The 24,880-nt window shown below is 40.7% G+C and overlaps 2 protein-coding genes and 1 pseudogene across 5 annotated transcripts; 2 read left to right on the top strand and 1 right to left on the bottom strand.

Moving 5' to 3' along the window:
• Positions 1-92: 92 nt before the first annotated feature.
• On the top strand, positions 93-2,724 carry LOC115739443. Of its 4 annotated transcripts, none has more exons than XR_007197639.1 (6): positions 93-121; positions 161-497; positions 726-796; positions 900-1,075; positions 1,705-1,929; positions 2,260-2,398. XR_007197639.1 is itself a non-coding variant. In XM_030672552.2 (6 exons), exons 2-6 carry the CDS (start codon positions 215-217, stop codon positions 2,566-2,568), a joined length of 948 nt encoding a protein of 315 aa, XP_030528412.1. In that variant the 5' UTR covers positions 93-121; positions 161-214; the 3' UTR covers positions 2,569-2,724. The 4 variants fall into 4 exon arrangements, 2 of the variants coding, with proteins under 2 accessions (XP_030528412.1, XP_030528421.1); XR_007197640.1 differs by having other exon boundaries at positions 1,705-1,918; positions 2,260-2,393; XM_030672552.2 differs by having other exon boundaries at positions 1,705-1,813; positions 2,260-2,724.
• A 7,801-nt stretch (positions 2,725-10,525) lies between these two features.
• On the bottom strand, positions 10,526-13,656 carry LOC115739272 (serine carboxypeptidase-like 42). Its single transcript, XM_030672281.2, has 10 exons — positions 13,361-13,656; positions 12,684-12,791; positions 12,503-12,595; positions 12,277-12,369; positions 12,092-12,177; positions 11,704-11,982; positions 11,470-11,603; positions 11,296-11,388; positions 11,093-11,210; positions 10,526-10,809 (listed from the first exon to the last, which is right to left on the bottom strand). The coding sequence occupies exons 1-10, from the start codon at positions 13,599-13,601 to the stop codon at positions 10,642-10,644; spliced, it is 1,413 nt and encodes a 470-aa protein (XP_030528141.1). The 5' UTR covers positions 13,602-13,656; the 3' UTR covers positions 10,526-10,641.
• A 5,113-nt stretch (positions 13,657-18,769) lies between these two features.
• On the top strand, positions 18,770-24,838 carry LOC115736991 (annotated as a pseudogene).
• The last annotated feature ends 42 nt before the right edge of the window (positions 24,839-24,880 follow it).

Genomic DNA, 24,880 nt, shown 5'->3' with positions numbered 1-24,880 from the left:
ATCGCTCTTTTTGTATATTTTAAGATTCAATTAAATATCCGTGATAAATTTTATTATTTCCAGTAACAAATCCCATTTTCAATTGACGTGCGCGACTCGTTACCAAGTTTTGGACTGGCAAATGGCAACGGCCTTTTGTCTAATCCATCGCTACAAATCGGAGAAAGAAGGTCTCTCCTCTGTTTCGACGTTTTCTTGCTGCAGCTGGAAAGAGATGAACTTGGTGACGCCATGGAAGCTGACGCCGAGAGCTACGCTCACTCCATTTTCGTCCAGTCTCGAAGCGACCAGCTTCCACCTATCTTCTCGCCATACCCATGATTGCTCATCTTCTTTTCGGGCATGTCCGACTGCTACTGCTCCGACCAGGGCATTCACGTCGCTCGCCAAGAAGCGAGACTCGCGGCCCGAGCCAGTCCTCGAGCCGACTATCGTCGAAGAAGTATCGGTGGATGTCGACGATGGGGACGAGGTCGTCTTCGACAATTTCGACGATGGTGAGTGAAGTGATTATTCTTGATTTCTCTCTTTTTCCTCCCTAGTTTTGGCTTTTCCACCTCTGCAAATTGGGTATTGTTCATAGTTATAGTCATTGTGAATGATGACCTTTATCGTTACTCTGCAAAAAAGAACAGAGGGATTATCATAAAATGTTCTTAAAGACTTCGATAAACAATAAGGCGTGCTTTTCATTTAAACTTGAAGATGTCTTAGCTCATATGCAGATGCATTGGAGGATGAGTATGATGATGGGAGTTTTGAAGATGAGTATCTGGAAGAAGATGCTGAAGTTTATGTGAGTAAATGCTACTTTAACAGATCCCTTGTTCTAATTTTCTTGGACATGAATTTTGTAAGCTGCTGAATGAATCTATGTTATAATTGACACTGTATGAAAGGTTGGGGATGCAGGTGGAGGAGGTGGGATTTCTCTTGCCGGGACTTGGTGGGACAAAGAAGCATTGGTGATAGCGGAAGTTGTCTCTCAGTCTTTTGATGGCGATTTGAAGATATATTCTTTCAAAACGCTGTCGAATTGCACAATTCAAGTTCGCATCGAAAAGCTTTCCAAGAGGTAATCACCTAATGACTTTAATGCAGGCGAGGCTCTATCAAGAGTGAGCAGTACAGTTAATTGGAAGTTATCATCCGCTCTTTGTGGTAGTCCAATTAAACAATGAATGCCTTGTTCTTCCCTCAGCAAAAATTGCCGGCGCTAAAAGCTCTATAAGTTGAGATATTTACATCGAACCAGCTGAAAATACGATTGCATGGTGATATAATCATGAACGACTGAAAGTATGTGGAATTCCTTCTCGTTGGGGCTCTCTCTCTGTCTCTCTCATATGTTGATGTTCTAGACAATGCTGACTTCTGTGTGTTTCTTGTACTGGCTTGATTTTCTTTTTAGAAGGAAATTAAGTGAACTGCTGCAGAATAAATGCTGCTACAACTCTTCTTAGACCTTGCTCGCTCCTTGGGCCTATAGGACAGAAGAAACAGTTAGATGTAAGGACCTGAAAAATTCATTTTAGTTAGCTTCATAAATTCCTGAAGGATCTCTAGGCTGTCTAACCATAGCTTTAAAACCTTTCTACAGTGGACAGGACAACTTGGCCCATCTTCCCTTACGTTGGTTTTGAATATATGCGAATGGTGGTTTCCAATGTCAACTAATTTAGTTAATCTCTGTAATCACGACAGGTATGGTTCCCCAAGTATGGAAGATATAGAAGCATTTTCTGCGACCTATAGAGCTCGTCTAGATGAAGCAGAGGCTGCAAAATCTGTACCAGAAAATTTATCTTTGGAGGTACTGGTTTCTGTCACTAGTTCTCAGTATCGAGCATTCTTTCTTGCATGCTGAACTTCGGGAGCAGGTGGGTACTTGATGGACTCAATGAATCTACCATGAGAGGTGAGGTTAAAGTATATCGGGCCCAACTAACCGTTGCACTGTAAAAGGGCAAGATTGAAGGGTAAGGAGTGGTATTGAACACTTGATAAGTTCTTACTGCTTGGTAGTTTCCTATGTGCTTTAACCTATTACCATAGTGCCTTTTAAACACACTCTGGTTTCTAATTCTGATGAACTGGAGCAGTAAGATTGTTAGTTTTTGAACATGCAAGAAGAATATATGAGCGAGTTCATTTGAAGTTAAGTTCACCATATGTAGATGTGACTAGAAGCAAGTTTATTTGAAGAAAAGTTCAAGATGTGTATTCGAAGTGTCTTGCCTGAAGTCTCGATCCTTTCAGGTGTCATCACCTGGTGTTGAAAGAGTCATTCGCGTTCCACTTGATTTTGATCGGTTTATGGATCGACCCATGTTCGTAAAATATGTCGCAGAGACAGATACAAGTGGCTCATCCTCAGAAGGCGATGGCATCTTCAAACTTGTTTCTGTCGACATGGAGACCAATTGTTGCACCTGGGGTTTAGCTGATGTAAGAGCGAACAGAGAAAAAGCCGGAAAAGGAAGGCCTCTTAGCAAAAAGCAACGGGAATGGCGCTTAACTACATCCTTCAAATCGTTACGTCTTGTTCGACTATATTCTGAGGTCTGAAATTTACTAATGGTATGCCTGGAAAGATATATTTACTGTCTGCTCATTGGCTGTTTGATGATATTTGAAGTTGTGAAGCTGTACATGTAAAGATTTGTCTCACCAAATATATGTTGAGTTTTGAGCAAGGGTAGCAAGATACCATGAATTTCTTGGGAGCCTAATACTAAGTTCAACGTAAGCTACTAATAATTAGTTTTGTTAACTAGCAGATGATTCTTTATAACTGATAGGAGGGTCAATATGACGCGGTAAACTCCAGGAGAAAGAAAAGATTAGAAAAAAAAAAAAAAAATAGGTGTGTGAGCTCAAGACAGTCCCTTTTCAGTCAATACCCTGCAATGTGCTTCTTTGTCCAGCTTCTACAAGTAAATGAGAGAGTGCATCTATGATATGGATGAAAAGACAGGGATTAGGGGATTTCTTCGTGTAACACATCTACTAGGAATGACTTTCCCAGACCTTTTTCCATCAGTCATCAATCCGTAGGAGGCAGATCAAACACAACCCCGTCGATGAAGGCCAACTGAAACATATCATACTCCGAGAAATTTCATTCAACTTTATCATATGCTTCATTCATACTCAATTTCAGGGTACACCAGCCATCTTTCTCCTCCTCCTTTAATTTCATATTGTGAAGAGCCTCATGAACCACAATGATGTTATCGTGGATGAGTCTTCCTTCAGTGAAATTATTTCGGTATGTATGAATGACTAAAGCGAGCCGCTGTTTCATTCTATTACCTTCGAGCCACCTTTCTTATCTTAGGTGTTAGGTAGAACCTTCCCATTAGACAGCCAAGAAGAAGAATAGCTTTTCTCTATACTTTCAGCAACTAAAACCAAAGGGTTTTTGCTTTGGCTGAACGCTTATGCCATGCCAGCTATGGAAGATGAATGGCGACTTTATCTTAATGGAACTTCAACAATTTAGTTTGAAGGCCTGCATAACTTACACATACCAGACTACCGCCTGATTTGGGCGGGTCCTTGGACAATAGAGCACCATTTGCTTTTAGGCACTTGAACCTGATTGAATCACATCTAGACGAACAGAAGCAGGGCAACGAGAAATGATAAGAAATGTGCGCCGTGGTGAAAAAATATGCGTACATATATTTCCAGACAAACCAGTTACTGTAAGACCTATGAATGCTGAAAAAACTTGGCATTCCATCCCCAAAGGCGAGTCAATTAACCTGAGATCTCTGATACCAGTACATTTCCTCCACTCTCTATATATCAGCCTGTTCTTGTACAATCTCTCCCTCCAACCTAAAGTTATCATCAGTAGAGCCCTCCTCCTGTACCCCAGCTAATTTCCCTTTTAGTTCCTCATTTATCCTTCTGCTATTGGGACAGCCCTCCTTTTCTCCAACTTGAAGTCATCATCTATTGCAGACACCACCTTCTCCAGATCCTTTTTTTCTCCTCGTCAGAAGGAATATCCACAATACTAGGTATTCTCCTTCTCTACCCCTTTACTCCTTAGATCTCCTTAGGTACCATGGATGAGTAAGCATTGGTGATAACAGTAAGGGTCGTATCAGGGGCAGCTGTTGGTATAGTGGGATCAGGACTCGCACTAGAAATCAGGCTTGTTGGAGAGGTCAGTGTGTGAGTGGATGTGGGAGAACTAATTGGGCAACTGGTGTTGGGTGTGGAGTTGGAAGTTGAATCAGTTGGGATAGGGACTGGGAAAAGTGTTTGGGTTGGAGTATTGAGGCTTAGTCATTGAGACACACCCTCCCAAATTTCTGACCAGACCTTCTACTTAACATTGCATGCTGCAGGGTTGTTAATGTTTCTCTTAGTCAAGAGTTTCCCCACTGGAATAGCATCAACATCATTGTCTCCCCAAGGCTCTAGGATCGAATGGTTACCATCTTACTCTATCGAACGATGCCAAGATGATCTGGAGCTCGCCATCGCCACTGAACTGCAATGAGAGGAAACAAAACAAGTATCAGAAAGGTTCTAAATCGCAACAAAAAAGCTGGATAAGAAAGACCGAATGGAGTATCACTGCGTGGAAGAAACAGTAGTATGTGGAAGAGGAAAGATAGATTATCGTTCAAGAAAGGGAAGAAAACATATGCAAACTCTGCAAACTCCAGATTACGGATATGGTAGACATTCAAGGAAGGAGAACGAGAAAAGAAAAACAATCATAGGCACAATGCACATCGCGGCAGCATGAGGCGGTAAGTGGAGGAGGCGACGAAGAAAGAGGAAGGAGAACAGCAAATACATCATGAACATGTAACTAGCTCTCAAATCCCCTGAGATAAGAGGGTGAATCTCTCCCTCTGGAGAGGGCCAATGTATTAGAGATCTTCCTACTTCATTTTGAATTTCTTTCTGATCTTCCGAGTCAGTTTTATTATTGTTGCGAACTTCTCCTTGCCTTCTTGTTCTTCAATCTCCAATGTCTCGTCCTACAGTAGCAAGAATTCCACATTTCCAAACTGAATGAATTCTGAAAGCCTTTGTTGGTCGGTTCAGCAATTGCATTTCCTTTACACATGAGAATCTTTTTCATGAATACAACTATAATTGAATGAAGTCTTCGAAAGCAGTTCGTCACCAATAATAATGCTACGGATCCTTTAGAAATCCTGACAGTTATTTTCTTGGATGGCAAGGACAAGTTCACTCAAATGACCAGTACATGAACTTAAATTGAAATTCAAGGTGTGGAAACCTTCAAAGACCTTATATACGGCTTTCTAACGACAATATACTTGATATAGTCAGGGGTGTCAAAAAAGCCCGCGTCAGGCGGGCCAGCCCGAAAATTCACTTAATTTTTGTGTCTTTTCGGGCCGGGCCGGGCCGCCGCCCGACTTTTTTTAACACCAATGTTTTCTTTTTACTTTTATTTATTTTTTTCTTTTTCTTTTTATATTCTTTTATTGGATGGGTTTGTTAATTATTTTGATTCCAAAAAAAGAAGAAAAAAAAGAATCAGACCAGAATCTGGCTTGGGCCGAGCCGAGACCCGGCCCGTTGACACCCCTAGATGTAGTTTTTCATGGGAAACTGGAAGCTCCATGCAAATTTATTTACTAAGACAGATCACACATTCACTTCGAATTTTATTGAAAGAAAGCAACGCGGTTATTCTGTGAAATCATAAATTTCGTATCTAGCTCTACAGTCCTTCAGTTGCAGTTGACTGCCGAGCTTTAGGTGAAAACATCGGTTCCATACTAGGTGTATGGCAGTGTGCACGCATTGGAGGCAATCATCGACCGGAATTTCTCCGTTGCAAGTTCCATGGGTGTAAGATCTTTCAAAAGGATCATAAGAGCTGCTGTAAAAGTTGAAACCATGATGCGCCGTTCCATACGGTAAATTTCTAGATCTTCCTCTATGTTTAAAGAGTAAATGGATTCATCCTTGGTCGTTTGTGTATTACAATAGCAATACTCAACCGCAACTTCTGGTTCACCTCTCACGAGATTGCTGGAATCACAGATCAGGCAACAGAGTACTAGAATTGCAAGGCGTCGTAAAGCAGTCCGCAGAATCTTCTGAGTTTTAGTGCTCTCTTCCTCTTTCTTCACGCTGATGCTCACGAACTTCCCCGCTATATTGTCTCACGTTTATGTGTAGTGATTGCAGTTTAGGCTTGACAAAGAACACAGAGCTTGCCCTTGTATTTAACTATGTCCAAATTCAAAAATACGCTTAGTTTTTTCCTCTTGATCGGTTTTGGATCAAAGTGATCCTCGTGCTTTTGCTAGAGACTGACATGGATTCTCACACTCATGACTAAGCTGACGAAGAATCACTTGCATTTTTCCATGGGAGTTTTCAAATGTACTAAGAGTTTCTCTTCGTCTAGTTGCATTTGTTCGGATGCGGCAAACTTAGATACGGGGGAATTTCTTTTGCCGGAACTCAATATCCATCTTCCGGCGCCAATGTGCATATCATGAATTATGGAGCATCCCATCCATCCAGATTTTAATTAAATAAATAATTCATAAAGCTTACACTGCTTTATGAATTCTTATAATCATTAGATCTTTGTAGGTTTGGCTCGGCCCCATATGCATATGCACTTCAGTATGCGAATCGACTTTGGAAGATATAGCTAGTGCTTTTAAATGGGATTTACAAGGGTGATCATGTGATAATACAAAGCCTAAATGTGATTAACAGTTAATATGGTAAATCATGAGCTGTATGTGTCTTATACCAATGCTTGGATGTATGGCCCGGACGATGACATGCACCGTCGTACTATGGATAGTAAATGCGGCTAAATATGACCAGACAAGGAAACTTTGGAGTCAAAATTCTCAGTTTAGGGATTGTAGTTCACCGATTCAAATTTCACCAGTTACGGGGCAAACTGCTTTGAGTCGCGGTCACTTACATAGGCCACTAGCTCGTTGGTAATAAATCGATTTGTAAAATTTGTGAGATATTCATGGATCTCTAGATAGCCATATCTTTGCGCTCGCACTATGGGATATTTATATCAAAGCAATGAAAGGGGGCTTGCATAATGAAAGCAAGCCAAAAGAGATGGAAACTAGATCGTGACATATCTCGATAATCATGAAATAAAAGTATGAATAGAAACCGTGTTTGTGTAGTTTTCTCAATTCGTGTAAAATAGCGATAGTTGTTACAATTTCATGCTCGTTTAGTCATTGCAATATATTAAAATGAACATAATTTATAATGTAAGGTTATTCGGTCGTTACGTCATTGCACCCTCTATTATTTACGATATGTATGATCCATTATTCTAGAAGATAATTACCTGTGGCAAAAGACCCCTCGTACCTAAATTTGCCACACTCGAACAAGTGCAACCAGACGAAGAGAACCTTGTTAATTTCGCAATCAAAATATAAGTTTGACATAAGATTTTTGAAAACTCGTTGGGAGTGTTTCTCCGCCATTTTAGATATTCCTAAGAACGAGTACGATGCTCCCACGTTGCCAAGATTCCTGCAAGGAAAATGACGGTGAAATCTAAGACGTCAAGCTCTTTATATAGCCAACAGAAAGGGGGACTTTGAGAGCATCAAGCATCAAAAGAAGCGAAGAGAGAGTCAGAAATTGGAGGCTGCAATGGCTGTCTCGAAACAATTTCCATTTGGCTCTTCTATAGTTGCGAAAATCTTTTGAGAGGCCAGCCGCCGGATATTGCATTGCAGTATTGCATATGCGATCGAGAAATAAGCTGAGTACAACAGCAATTACTACAATAACATAGATTCCGCTACTCGAAGCGGGGCGGTCGGGATAGCAGATAAGGGTTTCGACCACTATGCCACGGCTCCGAATCCCTCAAATGGTGATGCCTGTCATGCCCCCGGAGTTTGCGATGGGGAACTCTCCGGTGAAGATTTGTGGTCAATGCGTGTTCCACGCCAACAACCCCATTTTGGACATTTGTCGACCAAGCGTGGGCGCTCAGCCTCAACTTAAAGACTGCAGAATCAGATACGAGGAATATTCGTTCTCTGAATAACTGAGTTGATGCGTCTTTCTATGAATTGTGGCAATTACATATTAGACAAAAGCAAAAAATAAGTCCACATCCAGCTTCTTGTTTTTGTTAAATAATATACACAAGATGGTAGTGTACCGGGGGTGAGCAACACGGACCGACTGAACGGGAAACCGCTCGGACCGGACCAACTGGTTCCATCAAAAAGTGGAACGGGTGATTTTCAGCCCAATTTCCAATCCCATGACGGAATATAACTATTGAGGCAAGAAAGAGAGCTGTCGCGGGTACTAGGAAATGGGGATAAGGGCTTAGTTATTGCAGGGCGAGGAGAGTGTATAGATGAAGGAACTTGAGATGGCTCCAGGAGGACACACAAGATGCACTTCATTCTTCTCAGCAGACAAGTGACCAGTACATGAACTGAAATTGAAATTCAAGGTGTGGGAACCATTCAAAGCCCTCATATAGGGTTTTCTAATGACAATAACCTTCATATATTATTTCATGGAAAACTGGCAGCTCTATGCGAATTTGTTTACTTACACGATCGCACGTTTCGATTTATTGAAAGAAAGCAGCACGAGTACTCTGAGAAATCATAATCCTCGTATCTAGCTCTACAGTCTTGAAGTTGCAGTAGAGCACCGACCTTTAGGTAACAAATATCGGTTCCATATTAGGTCTACGGCAGTGACCATGCATTCGTAGCAATCATCGACTGAAATTTTTGCCGTTGCAAGCTCCGTGCCCGTAGCATCTTGAGGATAATTCAAGTTTATTTCTTCACCCTCTCATTCTACTGACAGATTATCATAAAATTGACTTACCATCTTCTATTTATATGCGCTGCACAATATTTGAATGGGAGAGGGGCGTTTGAGAGACTCGCGTGACTTGGTACAGAAATTACTCTGAATTCGAAAACATTCGTCGCTATCCATCTAAAAGTTTCGAACTTTGGTTTCTTGAAAAAAAAAAAAAAAAAAAGGGCAAAAGTCACCAAAAACCCACTGTGAACATTTACATTATTTTTCTCAAAACTTATACACATGTGACACATTTGCCTTCCATCAATGTTTCACCAATATGCACCAATAAAAATCTGCCCATATAGAAGTCAAAAAGAAAATGGGTGTTGACATGGCACTCACGTGACTTAAGTGTATTAAAATCGACGTTGTTTTAACTGAAAAATAATCGGACGAAAGCTTGATGGATAGCAAATGTGTCGCACAGGTATGATTTTTTACATCACAAGAAAAAGGTAAAAACACCATAAGTGCTAAAATTTGTGTTGTAAAACGCTCGCTTTAGTGCCAAAGTTTTTGTCAGCTCACTTAAGTACCAATTGAAGAATAAACTATCACTCAAGTGCCAAATCGAAGAAATTTCGGCCAATTGATTATGTGGCATTTATTTTTAAATTTTTAATATTATGTCGCAAATTTTTTTAAAAAATTAGTCCACATGGAATTTTTTTTAAAAAAATCAAGTCCACGTGGACTTCTAAACTTAAACATAAGCTATTTTTTTTAAAAATAAATCTTCAAAAAGGAAAAAAAATAAAAAAAATATATTTAAAAAATAATAATTAGGGCTTGCGGTGGCGCACAGTCCTTCTTTTTTTACTTGTCTTAAATTTTTAGCTTATTTTTCAATCATTTATTTTTTAATATATTTTTAAATTTTATCTTTTTTATTGCTGACTGGATCCTTCGGCGAGCCACATAGACTTAAATTAGTAATAAGAAAATGCTACGTACGATTTATCGCCAAGCAAATCGGGATTGGCACTTAAGTAATCTTTTTTCAAAGAAGTTAGCACTTAAGTGAGAAAAAAAAAATTGGCACTAAAGTGACCATCTTATATAAATTTTGGCACTTCTAGTATCCTTTCGCCCAAGAAAAATTTTAGGGAAAATGTATTATCGTGGGCATAATTTGGAGTTTTAAGTATCATAAAAAAAAAAAAGGAGGGGGAAGAGGAGGGGGGGGAACATATCATACTCGCCATAGTTTTAAGTTTTTGTTGACTTTTTCCCCAAAATGTGAATAATTGGCAATTAGATTTGAAGCATCTCCCTTTGCAAGAGATGTACACCAAACAGACAGCACGCTGATGAACTCGTGGATGTTGGGTAACTTTAGGAATAGTCGAAAACGATCTGAAAGCCATCGCACCACCGAGCTTGTTTTGGTGTGGACCATTTGACATAGATTCCGAGTCGGAGATCTTTGCAACATGCGAATATCAATCAATTAACTCCGATTTGATCAACACGAACCATACCAAATCGACTCTAATTCCGCTTCGTTTTTTTCGGTTACTTTGTGTGTCTAGTAGCATCATGTATTTCAGCATCGCCGTCCGCCACAGGCGATGGTCGAAAAGTCGGGCTCTTTCTTGCTCGTGTTTTGTTTCGAAACCGCCCCCAATCTAATACTGTGTCCGCCATTGCGACGAAGGAAATAATCAAACCGAAGAAATGCCCTTCTTCTCTTCTTTTTCTGCTTATTGTCACTGTGGAAAGCAAGTTGCGAAAAAATTGTCCTTCGAGACACCAATATCAGAAACTGCTATTACAAAAACTTCAGTCGTCAATGGAGGGGTGTGTTGTGTTTGGCAATCTCCGGCCACGCACAAATGAACTGAACAGATGCAAAGCTCTTGATGGCTGTGCATAGGGCACCATATGTGCAGCACCTCTCACCGTCGCAAACGTCAATAAGTTCCCGTACTCCGTCGCCCAACCTCCCACCTATATTCAACACAATTAAACAGAAAAGAGCAAGTCATTAGTATGGAAGATTATAAGTCGAGCGCCTTGCGCACCGCTGTCTAAATGATGTCGCTCGAATGAATACTTCGATTCTGCAATACAGTTCAGCGTGGTACGTTTTCAAGTTTCAAAGTTCGTTACGGTGTTTAGATTTGGTATACATGATTCCTATTTCGTCTAAACTTAACTGGTGTGCCGAGCAAACTTTATTAAGCTCCCTTTCAGCAAAGTGGTTAAAAATTTGCTTGTGGCAAGAGTATACCTGGCCTTTGTGAAACCAAGCTCCGTATGGAACTGTAACCTTGAAATCCAGATCATGAGCTAGCTCGCGGACAAGAGTCCGTGATCCAAGCAGTGGCACGACAGAGTCCTGGTCGCCGCTGCGATTTAGGTGCTAGTTTGGTTATCACGCTATAGGACAGGGAGAGTTCTTACTAGCTTTCAGAGTGATTCTGAGAACTCTACCTGAAAACCCAGACGGGGATATTGTTCTGAACTATCCGCTTGAGCAAGGGAAGCATGTTGATGTTACCGTCTGTGCCGCTGTAATTCACAACACTGTCCGGAGAACAACATTAGGAGAAGAAAGTTTCAGGCAGAAATCATTCACATAATTCCTTGCATTTAGCAGGAACGTACCCACTGCACATCGACCATGGATAAGGCAATTTAGTCCGATTCGCGTGAAGCGCCTTCTGGACCTCGGGTAGGTTGAGGTAGAAGCGACGCTCGTAGGTCATACATACATCAACCCCCACACTTAACTTGGTGGCCTGCAACGAAAACAGAATGTTACAAAATTTCGAAGAAAGTAGTCTCTTTGTTCCCTTTTTCCGAGCAAGGAAATGGAGAGCAAGAGAGATAAGTTTGTACCATTTTTCGCAGCCGAAGTTCTTGTTCCACTATTGACGGGTAACACATGTCGAGGATGACATCGTAATAATTTACGTACTCGCCGACGATCGTGTTTACTTTACTCATGGCCTCGCCGCAAGGGTGAGTGACGTTGTGAGGACTTGCAAAGACATAGTCATCGAAATCGCACTCATTCATAATGGTAAGGCCGAGTTCATCAGAGATCATTCCATGGGACCAGAAGAATTCATATGTTGCTGGGACATCTCTATCAAGTTTGAGAAGTGGATTTCCTATCTAGGTGAGAGAATAGCCAAGTCAAAGGTCAGATGAAATTCTTGAAGTGGAAAGGATTAAGGTAAAAGTTCTTGATGGAAGAAGCGGCACCAAATGAAAGTTTTCTTACTGCAATTCCTTTAAGATTGAACTTGAAACCAGTTGAGTGTGCATTATGGTCCAGCAGGGCAACAGCCAACTGCGGTATGTAATGCCCTGTGGAAAGAATAAGGATTGGGTATAAGGTCAAAATGGCATGTCAGAACATAGCCATTCCAAAAAAGTTTGCTTCTGCTTCTGTCTTTTCTCTCTCACCTGCATAGCTTTCTCCAGTGAGAAACAACTCTCTGGACTTGTACGTTGGAAATTTCTCAAACCATTTCAAGAAGAATGTGTGCATATCCTTGGCTGTGAGGCAGAGAAAGAGCAATTTCAGGTTAAAATCTGGTATAGAACTGATAAATACATTGACAAATCTGCCATTTACATCTGCAAAATCAAAACTGAAAAGCCCGGTACAGGAGACCGAGTACAATCATACCGCTGGATTCATCTCCACAGTTATAGTCTGAAGTCGTGTCTGAGTATGACCATCCCACTCCAGCAGGAGATTCAACAAAGAGGAGGTTCGAAGCTACCGAAAAAAAGAATTTCAGAATTAGCGAAATCCGGAACTGCTCAGGTTGAATTAACAGCAGGTGTGGTCATGTTTTGAACCCTACCTCTATTCCATGACATTGAATTTCTTCGAAGGCCTCGGCCATCTCCCCTCGGATAAAATGGCCCCAACTCTGTGAATGCTCCGCCACCAATAGACGAACATCCTGGGCCTGATCACCCACTCGCAATTAGTCGGTGTATGTTAACAATCCATAATTCATTCAATTGCGAGAAATTCCGAACACGGTTCAATTCAGAAGAAAATCTAAATTTTGCAGCAAGATGGACTCCATGAGTTCTTGTCGCTTCTTCCTCAAAAGTTACACAACATGTAATTATGGCTACTCTCCTTTCCTTTTTCTTTTCTCTCGGGTATGGGCAACTCTAGTTTTAACTTGGCGAAAGGAAAACGACTTGAATCTCTGGTAGTACCGAATAAGAACGAACAGCATGACAAGCTAATAGTTTCGACAGTAAAAAGGTCGGAGAAAAATACATCCATGCAGTGGCGAACATACAAAAATCACAGAACTGACATCAGAAGACAAGCAAATAAGACAAAGAATCTCTGCAAAATGAGAACCAGAAAGGCTCAATACATACTGGAGAAACACTTCTAACAGCTCGAACAAATAGGGCACATTCGCTGAACGATGAAAATTTCCAGAGAACAAGATCAGGAACTCAAAAACAGCAGCAAGAACAGAAACGGCCAAAAGAGAAAAGAAGACCAACCAACCTCCATTGAGCCAGAGAGTGAGGGGCTTGCTCTCAGGGTGCCCGTCAGCCTCGACAAAGTAGTAAAACAAGCTCCTCCCATTCTTCACATCCACGTCAACATAACCAGCGAATTGCTTGAACCCAACCTTGGGCTGACCGGGCAAATTCACAACTAGATCTTGCGCTGGATAACCTTCCACCACCAACGACACACGCCCCAAAACAATCAACACCCAACACGCCCACTCTCTACCCGTCATTCCTCTCTCACCAAGATTCACTATCACTCCTAATATTCCCTCTCAATTCTTTCTCCTCCTCTCTCTCTCTCTCTCTCTCTCTCTCTCTCTCTCTCTACATATATATGTGAACTAGAGAAATCGCAGAGTCTCTCACAGAACCAAATTCAGCGTTACAGAAAAAAGCAAATGAAGGAAAAAGAAAAACGACAGAGAGGGAGTGTGATGAATGATGATGTCGATGGGGGGTATATCTCTTTATCTCTCGGCAGAACTACAACATACGAGATAAATTCTGTTAGAAAGCAGCACGTGAATCCTCGGCGGCTTTAAACCAAAAAGCTCTGTACACACCCACAGCAGAAAGATCCGATTTTTAAGTTCATATATAGACAGATTTCTGCCAATGTAATGCATAACAGCCTCTACTCTACTACGTGCGCGTGAGAGAGAGAGAGAGAGAGACGTTGGGGAAGTTGCAGACTTGCAGGCTCCTTGAAGCAGGAAGGCTATCCATGTAGGGGCCTTTTATCCAATTTATGCTGGAGAGAGAGCGAGAGAGAGAGAGAGACGTTGGAAGTAGCACGCTTGGATTCAATGTTGTTCAGAAGTTCAGATCCACTTGCTCCCTTCCGGTGGTGCTTTTGGGCGTGCTTTTCCACCAACGAAAGTACAAACAGTTTTCGAACTCCATGTCTCTTATCTCAATCTCAAATCTCCTATTTTTATGAAACAGTAGAAATCTTCCAACACTCCTCCTTTTCAAAATATTTAACATCCCATTTAAAACGGTGGTTAGCAACTTAGCATGTTTGATTTTTTTTTCTTATTTATCAAGTATTCGAAGGACACTTTTTTTTTCTATCCGTAATCTCTTTTTCTAGAGAATAAACTTAGATAATGACTTAACAAGCGCATCTGAAAAGTAAGTTGATTAATCGATAACGAGAGTTCAGCTTTCGAAAACAATTGACAAGAGTAATTGCTTTATTATATAATGATGAATTTAGCTCTTGATTGCTTCTTTCAACCAAAAAATAAAGTACATTCATCAATCCAAGGATGAAAATTTTGAATGATTGCTTTGTAGATGGGATAGATGGATACTAAGGACACGGTGTGTGTAAAAATTGATCTTTGCACTTCGCAAGTCAAGTTCCCAACAATTTGCACACGTCATGAGTATACATTTCACTATCTGCCGGAATTACGATCGATTAGCTTTAAGTGAACCCCAAAAGAATTGGGCGAGCAGAACATGTTTGATTTGGATGTGTCGGATCTCGTATTTAAATCAAGGCACATAAGAGATGGAGATCCTAAACTAATGCACATCAACGGCCCGATTCGCATGCATGGGATTCAAGACAAGCGGAAAATATTTTGGGTACCTTGTGTTTCAAAAAAAAAAAATTAAACGTTTCGAAATCAAATTATAGAGCTCATCTGTCTAGCATAGCCCGTGAGCTATGAGAAAAGTTAATTAATTAACGTTTCCTCATAATTAATTGCGATTCGCCGGGCTGTAGTGATTTCGAAAGTTATAACGAATTTTTAAAAGTATAAAGTGATCAGTGACGGACGGTCAATAGGTCAAGGAGACAAGAAAAGAAGAAGATAAAAACAAAGGGGCCTTCTTTTTTCTTATTATTAGGCGTGCTCTAGCCACTTTATTGGACCATATAATATTCAACAAATGTCCACATCATTCGCATCTTTCGAAGTGCGAAGCCTACCGTTCAAATCAAACCGGATAGGATTTAACAAACGGATAAGGTCAATTTAATTTTAAAATTTTTGCAAGATTTGTCAATTTAGTTCTAAATCTTTTCAAAATCTTCAAAGAATCTTGTGGCAATACAAAAGGATGATTCCTCTAGAGATATGGCACTTTCGGCCAACCATCCAAATAATAGGTTTAAGATCAAATTAGCAAATTTTTAAAAGGTTTATGATTAAATTGACACAATTGAAAAGTTTAGGACCGAATCAGCAAATCGTCAAAAGATTTAAAGATAAAATTGGCACAATTAAAAGATTTAAAATTAAATTAACCGTCATATAGCAGGTTAAAGACTCTTTGGATAATGATCCTTCGGAACAAGTCGTGTAACGGGTCAGAAACGTGGATTCACAATTGGACTATAGCAATGGAATCTATCTAAACCAACCCATTGTGTAATTCATTCGGTCCACGCAAAGGAATTTTCCCATGTACAGCTAGCAGACAAGAGACCGGCCGGCTAGATGTCCCCACGTCTCATTGCTTTGCTGCTTGGGAATCTGTGATTAGTAGAGCGGACAACACATTAAATCCAAGTCTGGCTTTTGTTGCAAAGCGTCCTTGAGGAATTAAATCGGTAACATCGCGGTGGCGTTTGTTGTTCTTTGCTTTGTCTTGTATGGGATGGTGATTTAAGACATGCATGTGACCCGAGATTTGGACTTACGATGGCGGGGGAGGTTTACCGTCGTTTTTATTCCAAAAGATGTCGGTGCCCACGCGTGGATGTTGACATGAATAATCAATAATTAACTATCGGTTGGGTTGTTAGAAATAATTAAGATTTATCTAGGATAATTTACCATATTAGTTATATTTGATGATCATGTTCATTTCATGTATCTCTTAAGATTGCACATAAACCTCTCTTTGATTGTGTGCATCTCGATTGATATATATGACCTTAAAAGATGATACCATAAAGCCTCTAACTAGGTTGATGTAATCTTCATTATGATACATATCGAAATATACAAAAATTCTCCAATTTTTATTTTTCGCATTATTCTCAATTATTGATGGTATTTTGGTTTTTTTCCTAGCTTTTGTTCGCACAAAAAATCTCAAATCTTTAGAACCATGTCGATAATAATGTTATTGCGTATGAAGTTTACATTTTGGAATTCAAGTGCTTGAACATGACAAGTTGTAGGATTTGAAGGATAATTATTCAAAAAGAGATATATGCACACACTCACTTGCACGGGCATATTCTCACAAACCACATGCATTAGTAGTTATCTTTAAACTTTGGCCGAGGAATACAAGGACCTAAAAAGCAGAGGTGGCAAAATGGATCAAGAATCAATATTTAAGAGTGTGGGTCATAAATGAGTTGTTTAATAAACTTAAGTGGGTCATAAATGGGTCACTTAATAACTTAATAGGTCTTAAATATATTTTAAACGAGTCATAAATGGATTAGGTAACTATCTTAAGCACGTCATAACAATGTTTTCCGATTTTTTATTTAATTTTTTATTTTTTCTTTGTTTCTTTTTATTTTTTTCATGAAGGGTCTGGCGAGGGTTTGCTAGTGAACCTCATCGGACCCACGCAAGGGCTACGAAACCCTTGCTCGTCGCCAGCAAGGGCTTCAATGCCCGTGCCAAGAATGGGAGAGGGTCGCGACCATCGCCAATGACTAGCGAGGGCCACGAAACCCTTCCCAAATTTAGGTCGCTAGTGGTCGGGGAGGGTCGTTCGGTGATCCTTGCCGGACTTTCCCAAAAGAAAAAGAAAAAAGGAAACATACAAATAAAAATAAAATAAAAAATAAAAATATTTTATTTTTACTTTTTAATTATAAAAATTGTCCACGATATTTTCGTACTCTAATGTTTTTAATAATTCATAAGTTTTACTAAATTAGATTAAATATGAAAGTATTTTCGTAATATAGGTCAAGTGCAAGTTGGGTTGGGTATGGGCCGTTAAATTTATACTATATGAAAATGAGTCAAAACGGGTTAAATGAATCAATATGAGTCGGATCATATTCAACCCGACGTAACCTACCCATTTAACACGTCTACTCAAATGTGAGATATATATATATATATATTGTGTGTGCGCACGCGCGTGTGTGAGTGTTTGAGCCAATTTTCATTGATTTTGCTTTCCTCTCTCTCCATTATGACCATTATGACCCTTGGTTCTGCTCGAGGAAAATGTGAACTCTTTATTAGGTTACACCTAAACCCAGAAGCTCTTAATTAACAGCCGTTGGAGACGCAGCAGAATTTAATAACAGGGTAGTTGAATTTAAATCATCCTTAAAGGCACCCATATGACCAGTAGGGCTACGGCCAAAAGCATAGGCAGCCTTCACTTTCAGCAACCTGTAACTCGCTGACTGCTGTACAGCTATCTAGACTTCTTTCTTCTTCTTCTTCCTTTTTGCGTTTTTCTTCAGCTGAATATCTAGAGTTTCATCTTTATGTCTGTTGATTCTGAGCAACTAAAGCAGAGAATTCCACTACCGTAGAACCTTTCCACTTTCTATTCGGACCCATCCTTTCTCCTGCCCACCAAAAAATTGTCGGTTGGCATCCGTGTTGGTAGGGCATGTGCGAGTGATACAGTATCATCAGAAGAGTCCACCTACGTGAGAGCTCACACCAAAACGTAGCATTAATATCAATGAATTGGCAAGGGCCTTGCCGGTGGCCGGCAGGGGCGAGCTTTGCCGGTGGCCGGCGATCGGCTGGAGGAAGAAATTAAAAAAAAAAACAAAGAATAAAAGGAAAAAAATAAAAAAAAAAAAAAATTAAAAAGTGAATATTAAAAAATTGTCTACATTAGCGATTTCCAGCCGGATTGACTGAATTGACACAAATGCAAGAAGTTTATGACCGAATCGGCATAATTACAATATGTTTATGACTTTTTTAGTAATTTTCCCCGAGCTGATGAATGCAATTCAAAATATCAAGGGACTCAAAATGAGAAAATTTACCATAATGGGTAACTGATATTACCTGTTATTATAGGATCTCCGTACCTTTATCGTGTGATAAACATTTCACTCTAAACTAAATTCGAGTCTGACCAAAAAACAAAACAAAATTCGGGAATTACATGTACCAAAAGTATCTCTCCGTCAATTTTCTTTTCTTTTCCTTTTTTGAAATACTCTAAAACCATAGGATTTCATTTTGATGAAATTAATTTGAGAGCAAATTTTCGTTATTAAGTTTTTGATTGACATAGATTAACATTTTAATTTATCAGTCAAATATGAGGAATAGTGGCCATTCGTGCGGTTCGGCCGAAAAAGATGAATCCTTTGGAACTGTAACTTGGCCCGCTAAAAGTGGTGGCCAAGTTACAGTCGAGGGCCAAGCCGATTGAGCCACGGCCTGATGTGCATTTGGAGAGAAGTGAAGCCCCTGGCCAGTTTGCCGCTGAGGCGCGAGTTCCTGTCTCCGAAACTGCGAATCTCCACCCTCGTCGACGGTGCAGTTGGCCTGCCGAGTCGAATGCGCCTCCAGAACTTAAACAGGACATCGCCTGACCCGAGGTCACGCAAGAACTTCCCCGGTCAACGTGGCTTATCAACTGTTGCTGTCGCCCGCCATCCGGAAATTCCCCCTTCAAGTCCTGAGCCTGACCCAGTACGAGGATTTGATATCCACGCTTGTCTATTGCGTGTGCGCCTTCGAGAATGCAGGCAATTGAAATCCCATCACCTATTCGACGAAATGCCGCAGAGGTGATCCATGGCTAGAGCGTGAAATGTGGAATTGGACACGCTAGGGGAATGCGAATCTTGATCTTTATGCCAAATGTGGGGATGTGGATTACGCCGAGAAGGCGTTTAGTCGGCTTGAGGGGAGAGATATCCTGGCTTGGAACTCGCCTCTTTCAATGTATTTGAGGCGGGTTTCTGTTCAAGAGGTTAAATAGCAGTTTCGACTGCTTAAGCGTAATGGCTTGGTGCCAAATGAGTTCACTTATTCGATTGTTTTTTCTGCTTGTGCAAGGACTACGGATGTTGACTTTGGGAAACAAGTACACTGTGATCTTGTTAAAGTGGGATTGGAGTTCATTTCGTTTTGTGAAGGTTCAATTATCGATATGCCTGCCAGATGTGATTGTCTCTTGGGTGCAAGGAGGATTTTTGATGGGGTGCTAGAACCTGATACAGTTTCTTGGACAGCACTGATTGCAGGGTATATCCGAGGAAATTTGCCAGAGGAGGCACTCAAAGTTTTCGAGAAGGTGAAGAAGGCTGGCCGTGAACCAGACCAGGTGGCATTTGTTACTGTCATTAGCGCTTATGTTGGTGCACGAAATCTTGAGAGGGGACGCAAGTTGTTTTCCCAGATGCCAAACCCTAATGTTGTCACATGGGTTGTCACATGGAATATGATGATTCCAGGTCATGCTCAAAGAGGATGTGAGGTGGGAGCACTCCACTTTTTCGAGAAAATGAGGAGGGCTGGCACTAAATCAACAAGGTACCTTGGGTAGCATATTGAGTGCCATTGCTGCTCTAGGTGCCACTGAGTGTGGCTTGTTAGTTCATCCTGAAGCAATTAAACAGGGTTTGAGCTCTAGTGTTTACGTTGTTAGTTCTTTGATACGCATGTATGCAAAGTGTGGGAGAGTGGAAGCTGCAATGAAAGTTTTTGATGCTTTAAAGGAGAAAAATGTGGTTTTGTGGAATGCAATGCTTGGAGGGTTTTCTCAAAATGGTTATGCCAGTGAAGTCGTGGAGCTTTTTACCCAGATGAAGAGATGTGGCTTTCAGCCTGACGAATATACCTATACTAGCATTTTGAGTGCATGCGCATTCTTGGAGTATGTAGAAGTGGGTCGACAATTGCACTGCTCTATCATCAAGAACAGGTTGGCATCAAATTTGTTTGTTGGAAACGCGCTGGTGGATATGTATGCGAAATCTGGGGATCTGGATGAGTCGAAGAAACAATTTGAATGCTTAAAGGGCCGAGACAAAGTTTCTTGGAATGCAATCATCATTGGTTATGTGCAGGGGGGAGACGAGAATGAGGCCTTCAAGATGTTTCGATCAATGAATTTAACTGTTACAGTGGCCGATGAAGCAGCTTTGGCCAGTGTATTCAGTGCTTGTGCTAATACTCAAGCTCTGGATCAACGCAAGCAAGTAGACTGTCTCGCTGTGAAATCTGGTCTAGAAACGAGTTTTTATGCTGGAAGCTCTCTTATTGACATGTATGCAAAGTGTGGAGACATTGGAGCAGCTCTTGTTGTTCTCTTGTGCATGCCAGAGAGAAGTGTTGCTTCTATGAATGCTATGATTGCTGGTTATGCTAAGGATAACTTGGGTCAAGCTATCAACATGCTAGGAGAGATTCATGACATAGGAATGTATCCAAATGAGATTACTTATTCAAGCATTTTAGATGCATGCAGTGGAGTTCCAAGGGTTGATTTTAGGGACACAAATCCATTGTTGTATATTAAAAAGTGGCACTTGGTACTAGGAGGACTTCTTCGGTGTCTTCCCCCTGGGCATGTATATGAACTCTGAGAGTACATTGGATGCATGTGTTCTCTTCTTGGAATTTCCAAGTCCAAAGAGTGCTGTATTATGGACTGCTCTAATTTCAGGGTACACTCAAAATGATTACAATGAGGAGGCTTTGAAGGCTTTTGGGGAAATGCAGAGACACAATGCACCACCAGACCAAGCCACATTTGTCAGTATCCTATAGGCTTGTTCCATCCTATCTTCACTGCGAGATGGTAGACAAGTACATCCTCTCATGTTTCACTCTGGTTTTGACTTGGATGAGTTAACTAGTGTTGCTCTTCTAGACATGTATGCTAAATGTGGAGACGTGAAAAGTTCCGTTCGATTGTTCAACTAGATGACTAGTAAAACTGGTGTGATTTCATGGAACTCGATGATCGTTTGTTTTGCTAAAAATGGCTTTGCAGAAAATGCACTACAAACATATGAAGCAATGAAGCAATCAAATGTTGTTCCTGATGACATTACTTTCCTGGGCATTCTTACGGCCTGTAGTCATGCGGGAATGGTAGTGGAAGGCCGTAATATCTATGATGAAATGGTGAATCACTATAGGATTCAGCTGAGAGTAGATCACAATGCTTGTATGGTTGATCTTCTTGGGTGTTTGGGATTTCTTGAATAAGCAGCGGCCTTCATTGATGAATTGAAGTCTGAACCCGATGCTATGACATGGACCACATGGTGCTTGCAGATTGCATGGAGATGAAATTAGGGGAAAGTTGGCCGCTGAGAAGTTCCTTGAGTCAGAACTGCCAAACTCTGCACCTTATGTCTTGTTGTCTAATATATATGCTGCATCGGGAAACTGGAAGGAGGTGAATTCATTGAGGAGGCAAATGAAGGAAAAGGGGGTGAAGAAGTTGTCAGGGTGTAGCTGGATTACAGTGGGAAATAAGTCTAATTTGTTTGTAGCAGGAGATGAGTCCCTTCCTTGTGCTGATGAAGTTCATGCACTTCTAGATAGGGATGAGCGGTTCCAAGTTCCTTACAGGTTCCATCCGGAACCTGAAACCTACCCATTGAATCAAGTTCTTCATGTTTTGGAACCCGGAACCTACCCATCATATCTTGGAACATGAAACCTACCCCGTCACAGGTTCTAGGGTCGGTTCCGTGGTACCCGAGAACCTATCAATTTCTTCTTCTTTTTTTCATTTTTAGTTAAGCAAAATAAGAGTGAACGCTACAATATCTAAGAGAAAGTAGAGGTGAGTGGTTTTAGGTTCCGTACATATTACATTTAGAACCCGAAACCAATCCATTGGAACACGTTTATCATTTTTTGGAACCCGAAACCTAAAAATTTATTTGGCTCCAGATTATACACTCATCATCGGATGCCATATAACATTGTAGGATCTTGCAAAAACATATACCAAGAAAAATATAAAAATTTATTTCAGGATATAAGGTCCAAGTTCCGGGTAGTGGAACCTACCCGTTGGAACAAGTTCCTCAATTTTTGAAACCCGAAACCTACCCTACATACTTTGGAATGCGGAACTAGACCGGATCCTACGGGTTCGGGTTCTAAGTTCTCGGTTCTATCCTAGAACCATACTCACCCCTACTTCTAGAGGATTTACATCTCTAGAAATAATCAGATGCCACGGACCTCGGACGCCACCAGGGTTCAAAATCCCGAAGAAAAAAAACCCAAGAATTTTTCTTCTCGGGACCCAAGTCCAATGTGAACCAGATAGATTTAAAAAAAAACGGTTGATTCTATGTATTGGAGTAATTAAATATTAAATCACGTATTTATCCGATGGTTTAAGCTTTTAGAACAGTTGGCGGTGGTCCGACAAAATTTTACATGGTATCGGAGCAGGAGTTCCTAAGTTCGAATTTCTTCTAGGTTTAATTAAATATTAAATCACGCATTCATCTAACGGTTGTTTTCACGAAATCAATGGCTATGATGCATTTGTTCCGCTGGATCTCCACCAAAGCAAGAATTTGCCAATGAGACCACATTTCTTTGCTTTTCACAAGGTAACTGTAATCTGTCAAAACAATAGTTGATTTGGTGCATACATACTAAATCCCTGATTGATTATTTTCCATCCACATCTCAATGGAATGGCGATATAGTATGCTTTGTGTGCAGTTAGAGTACTTCAAACTCTTCTTTAACCATGCATTACCCTTTTCAGCCAATCTCCACGGCTGCTTGTACATTTTTTTCGCTGATTGGTTCTGCTCTAAGTTCATCGTGGAAGTGTGATTCTCTTCTCCATAGGATGTGATATATTACTGGCCGTGATAGATTGACAAGAATAACTTTGAATGCCAAACCCAGGGATTTTACTCGCACTGAGTTGCATGAAAGCGTCTGCATCAGTTGACAACAGCTTAATATTCCCACTGGTGCTATAATGCTTTTACTACTTAGTTCTGTTGGCTAAGTCTGATAATAGTTTGGGACAAAAAGCAGCAGTCTCGGAAAGTCTCAACACTAGCTAGCCCCATATGTACGCAATAAAGAGTTCTGAACCCGTTTCCACGTAAATATAATCGACATCTGTGTCGGCATTCGACTCTAAGAAACGCAACCAGAAGCACGGAATGAAGGTCAATTTTCCAAGGCTATGTGGAGATTACACGTGAAAAACACTCGAAAGTTATCGAGTGGACTCCCTCTGGTGCAAACCAGATAGGGGCAAGGTAAAATCCACACGTAGCAGTCTCCCTGTTGTGAGCTCCCCTTTTGGTATCATCTTTTCGTCAAGGAAGCAATGGACTTGCTTCTCCAGGAGGTGAGAGGGGTCTGATTCACTATCTTCTCTGTGAAGTTATTTCTTTTGCATTAAAGGCCGAGACAGAAGGGCATGTAGATATAATGGAGGGTGGGTTAAAGAAGTAATACTGGCTTCGTGCCTGCACGGGATCCAAATTATTGTGGGCAGTGAGTGAAATTGAGATTCGAAGCATCAAAAAGTGAAATGAACAGCCAAAGATTTACCACCAAAAAGAAAAAGAAGGAGAGCACATTTAAGAGACATTCATCTACCCACAACTCACGACACATCTCTCTCCATCTCCTTTTCCTAGCTTTCCAGCCAAGCAAAGCAAGAGTTTCAACAGGTTCCTCTCTTTAAAGGCAAGAAAACACAAGCAGTTGTAACACACAAGGCTTCTCATCCATTCCCACATCTACACATTACAGGGAAAAGTACACTAGAAGTATCATAATTTTTATACGGCGTTCACTTGAGTGCCATAACTTTTAAAGCGTTCACTTAAGTGTTATACACTTAAGTGCCATAACTTTCAAAAATCATTCACTTGAGTGTCATGTTGACGCAGACGCCGGAAAAGCCGACGTGGCACTCGCGGAAAACCGACGTGACTCGCCGGAAAGATGACGTGGCACGCCGAAAAGCCGACGTGGTACGCCGGAAAAGTTATTGTAGCACTCAAGTGAATGATTTTGCTCCAACGTGGCATTCAAGTAAACGATTTTTGAAAGTTATGCCACTTAAGCGAACGTTTTGAAAGTTATGGCACTCAAGTGAACGCCGTACGGAAGTTATGACACTTCTAGTATACTTATTCCCACATTACACGTTGCTCATCTTCTCGATAGGCTTATCATTTTACTGCGGTAAACTCCAAACTGGTACTACTTGAGCTCATTTGGCCAATTTAGGCCAAAAATTATTGATGTAAACGCCTGTTGTTCACATGGCACGATTGCCGCCACGTAGACATTCTATTTAAATTTTTAAAAATATTTTTTATTAGTTTTTAATTTTCTTTTTCCTTTTCTTTCATTTCTTTTTTCCCTTTTTCTCTTATTTGCTCTCGCCAATGGTCAGCCTCGACAATAGGAGAGGCCCCTTGCCATCCCTAGTGGCTGGTGAGGCCCCTCGCCATTTGCACAAGGCTGATGCCCGGCGACCTCCATCAGCCATCATGGAGGCTGGCACTGGCAGAGAGGAAAAATGAAAAATGAAAGGGAAAAAAGAAAAAGAAAAGTAAAAATTAATA

Source organism: Rhodamnia argentea, chromosome 2, assembly GCF_020921035.1.
Source record: "Rhodamnia argentea isolate NSW1041297 chromosome 2, ASM2092103v1, whole genome shotgun sequence".
NCBI classification, from domain to species: Eukaryota; Viridiplantae; Streptophyta; class Magnoliopsida; order Myrtales; family Myrtaceae; genus Rhodamnia; species Rhodamnia argentea.
The sequence above is the reverse complement of the archived record's forward strand: the minus strand, read 5'-3'. Positions and strand labels throughout refer to the sequence as shown.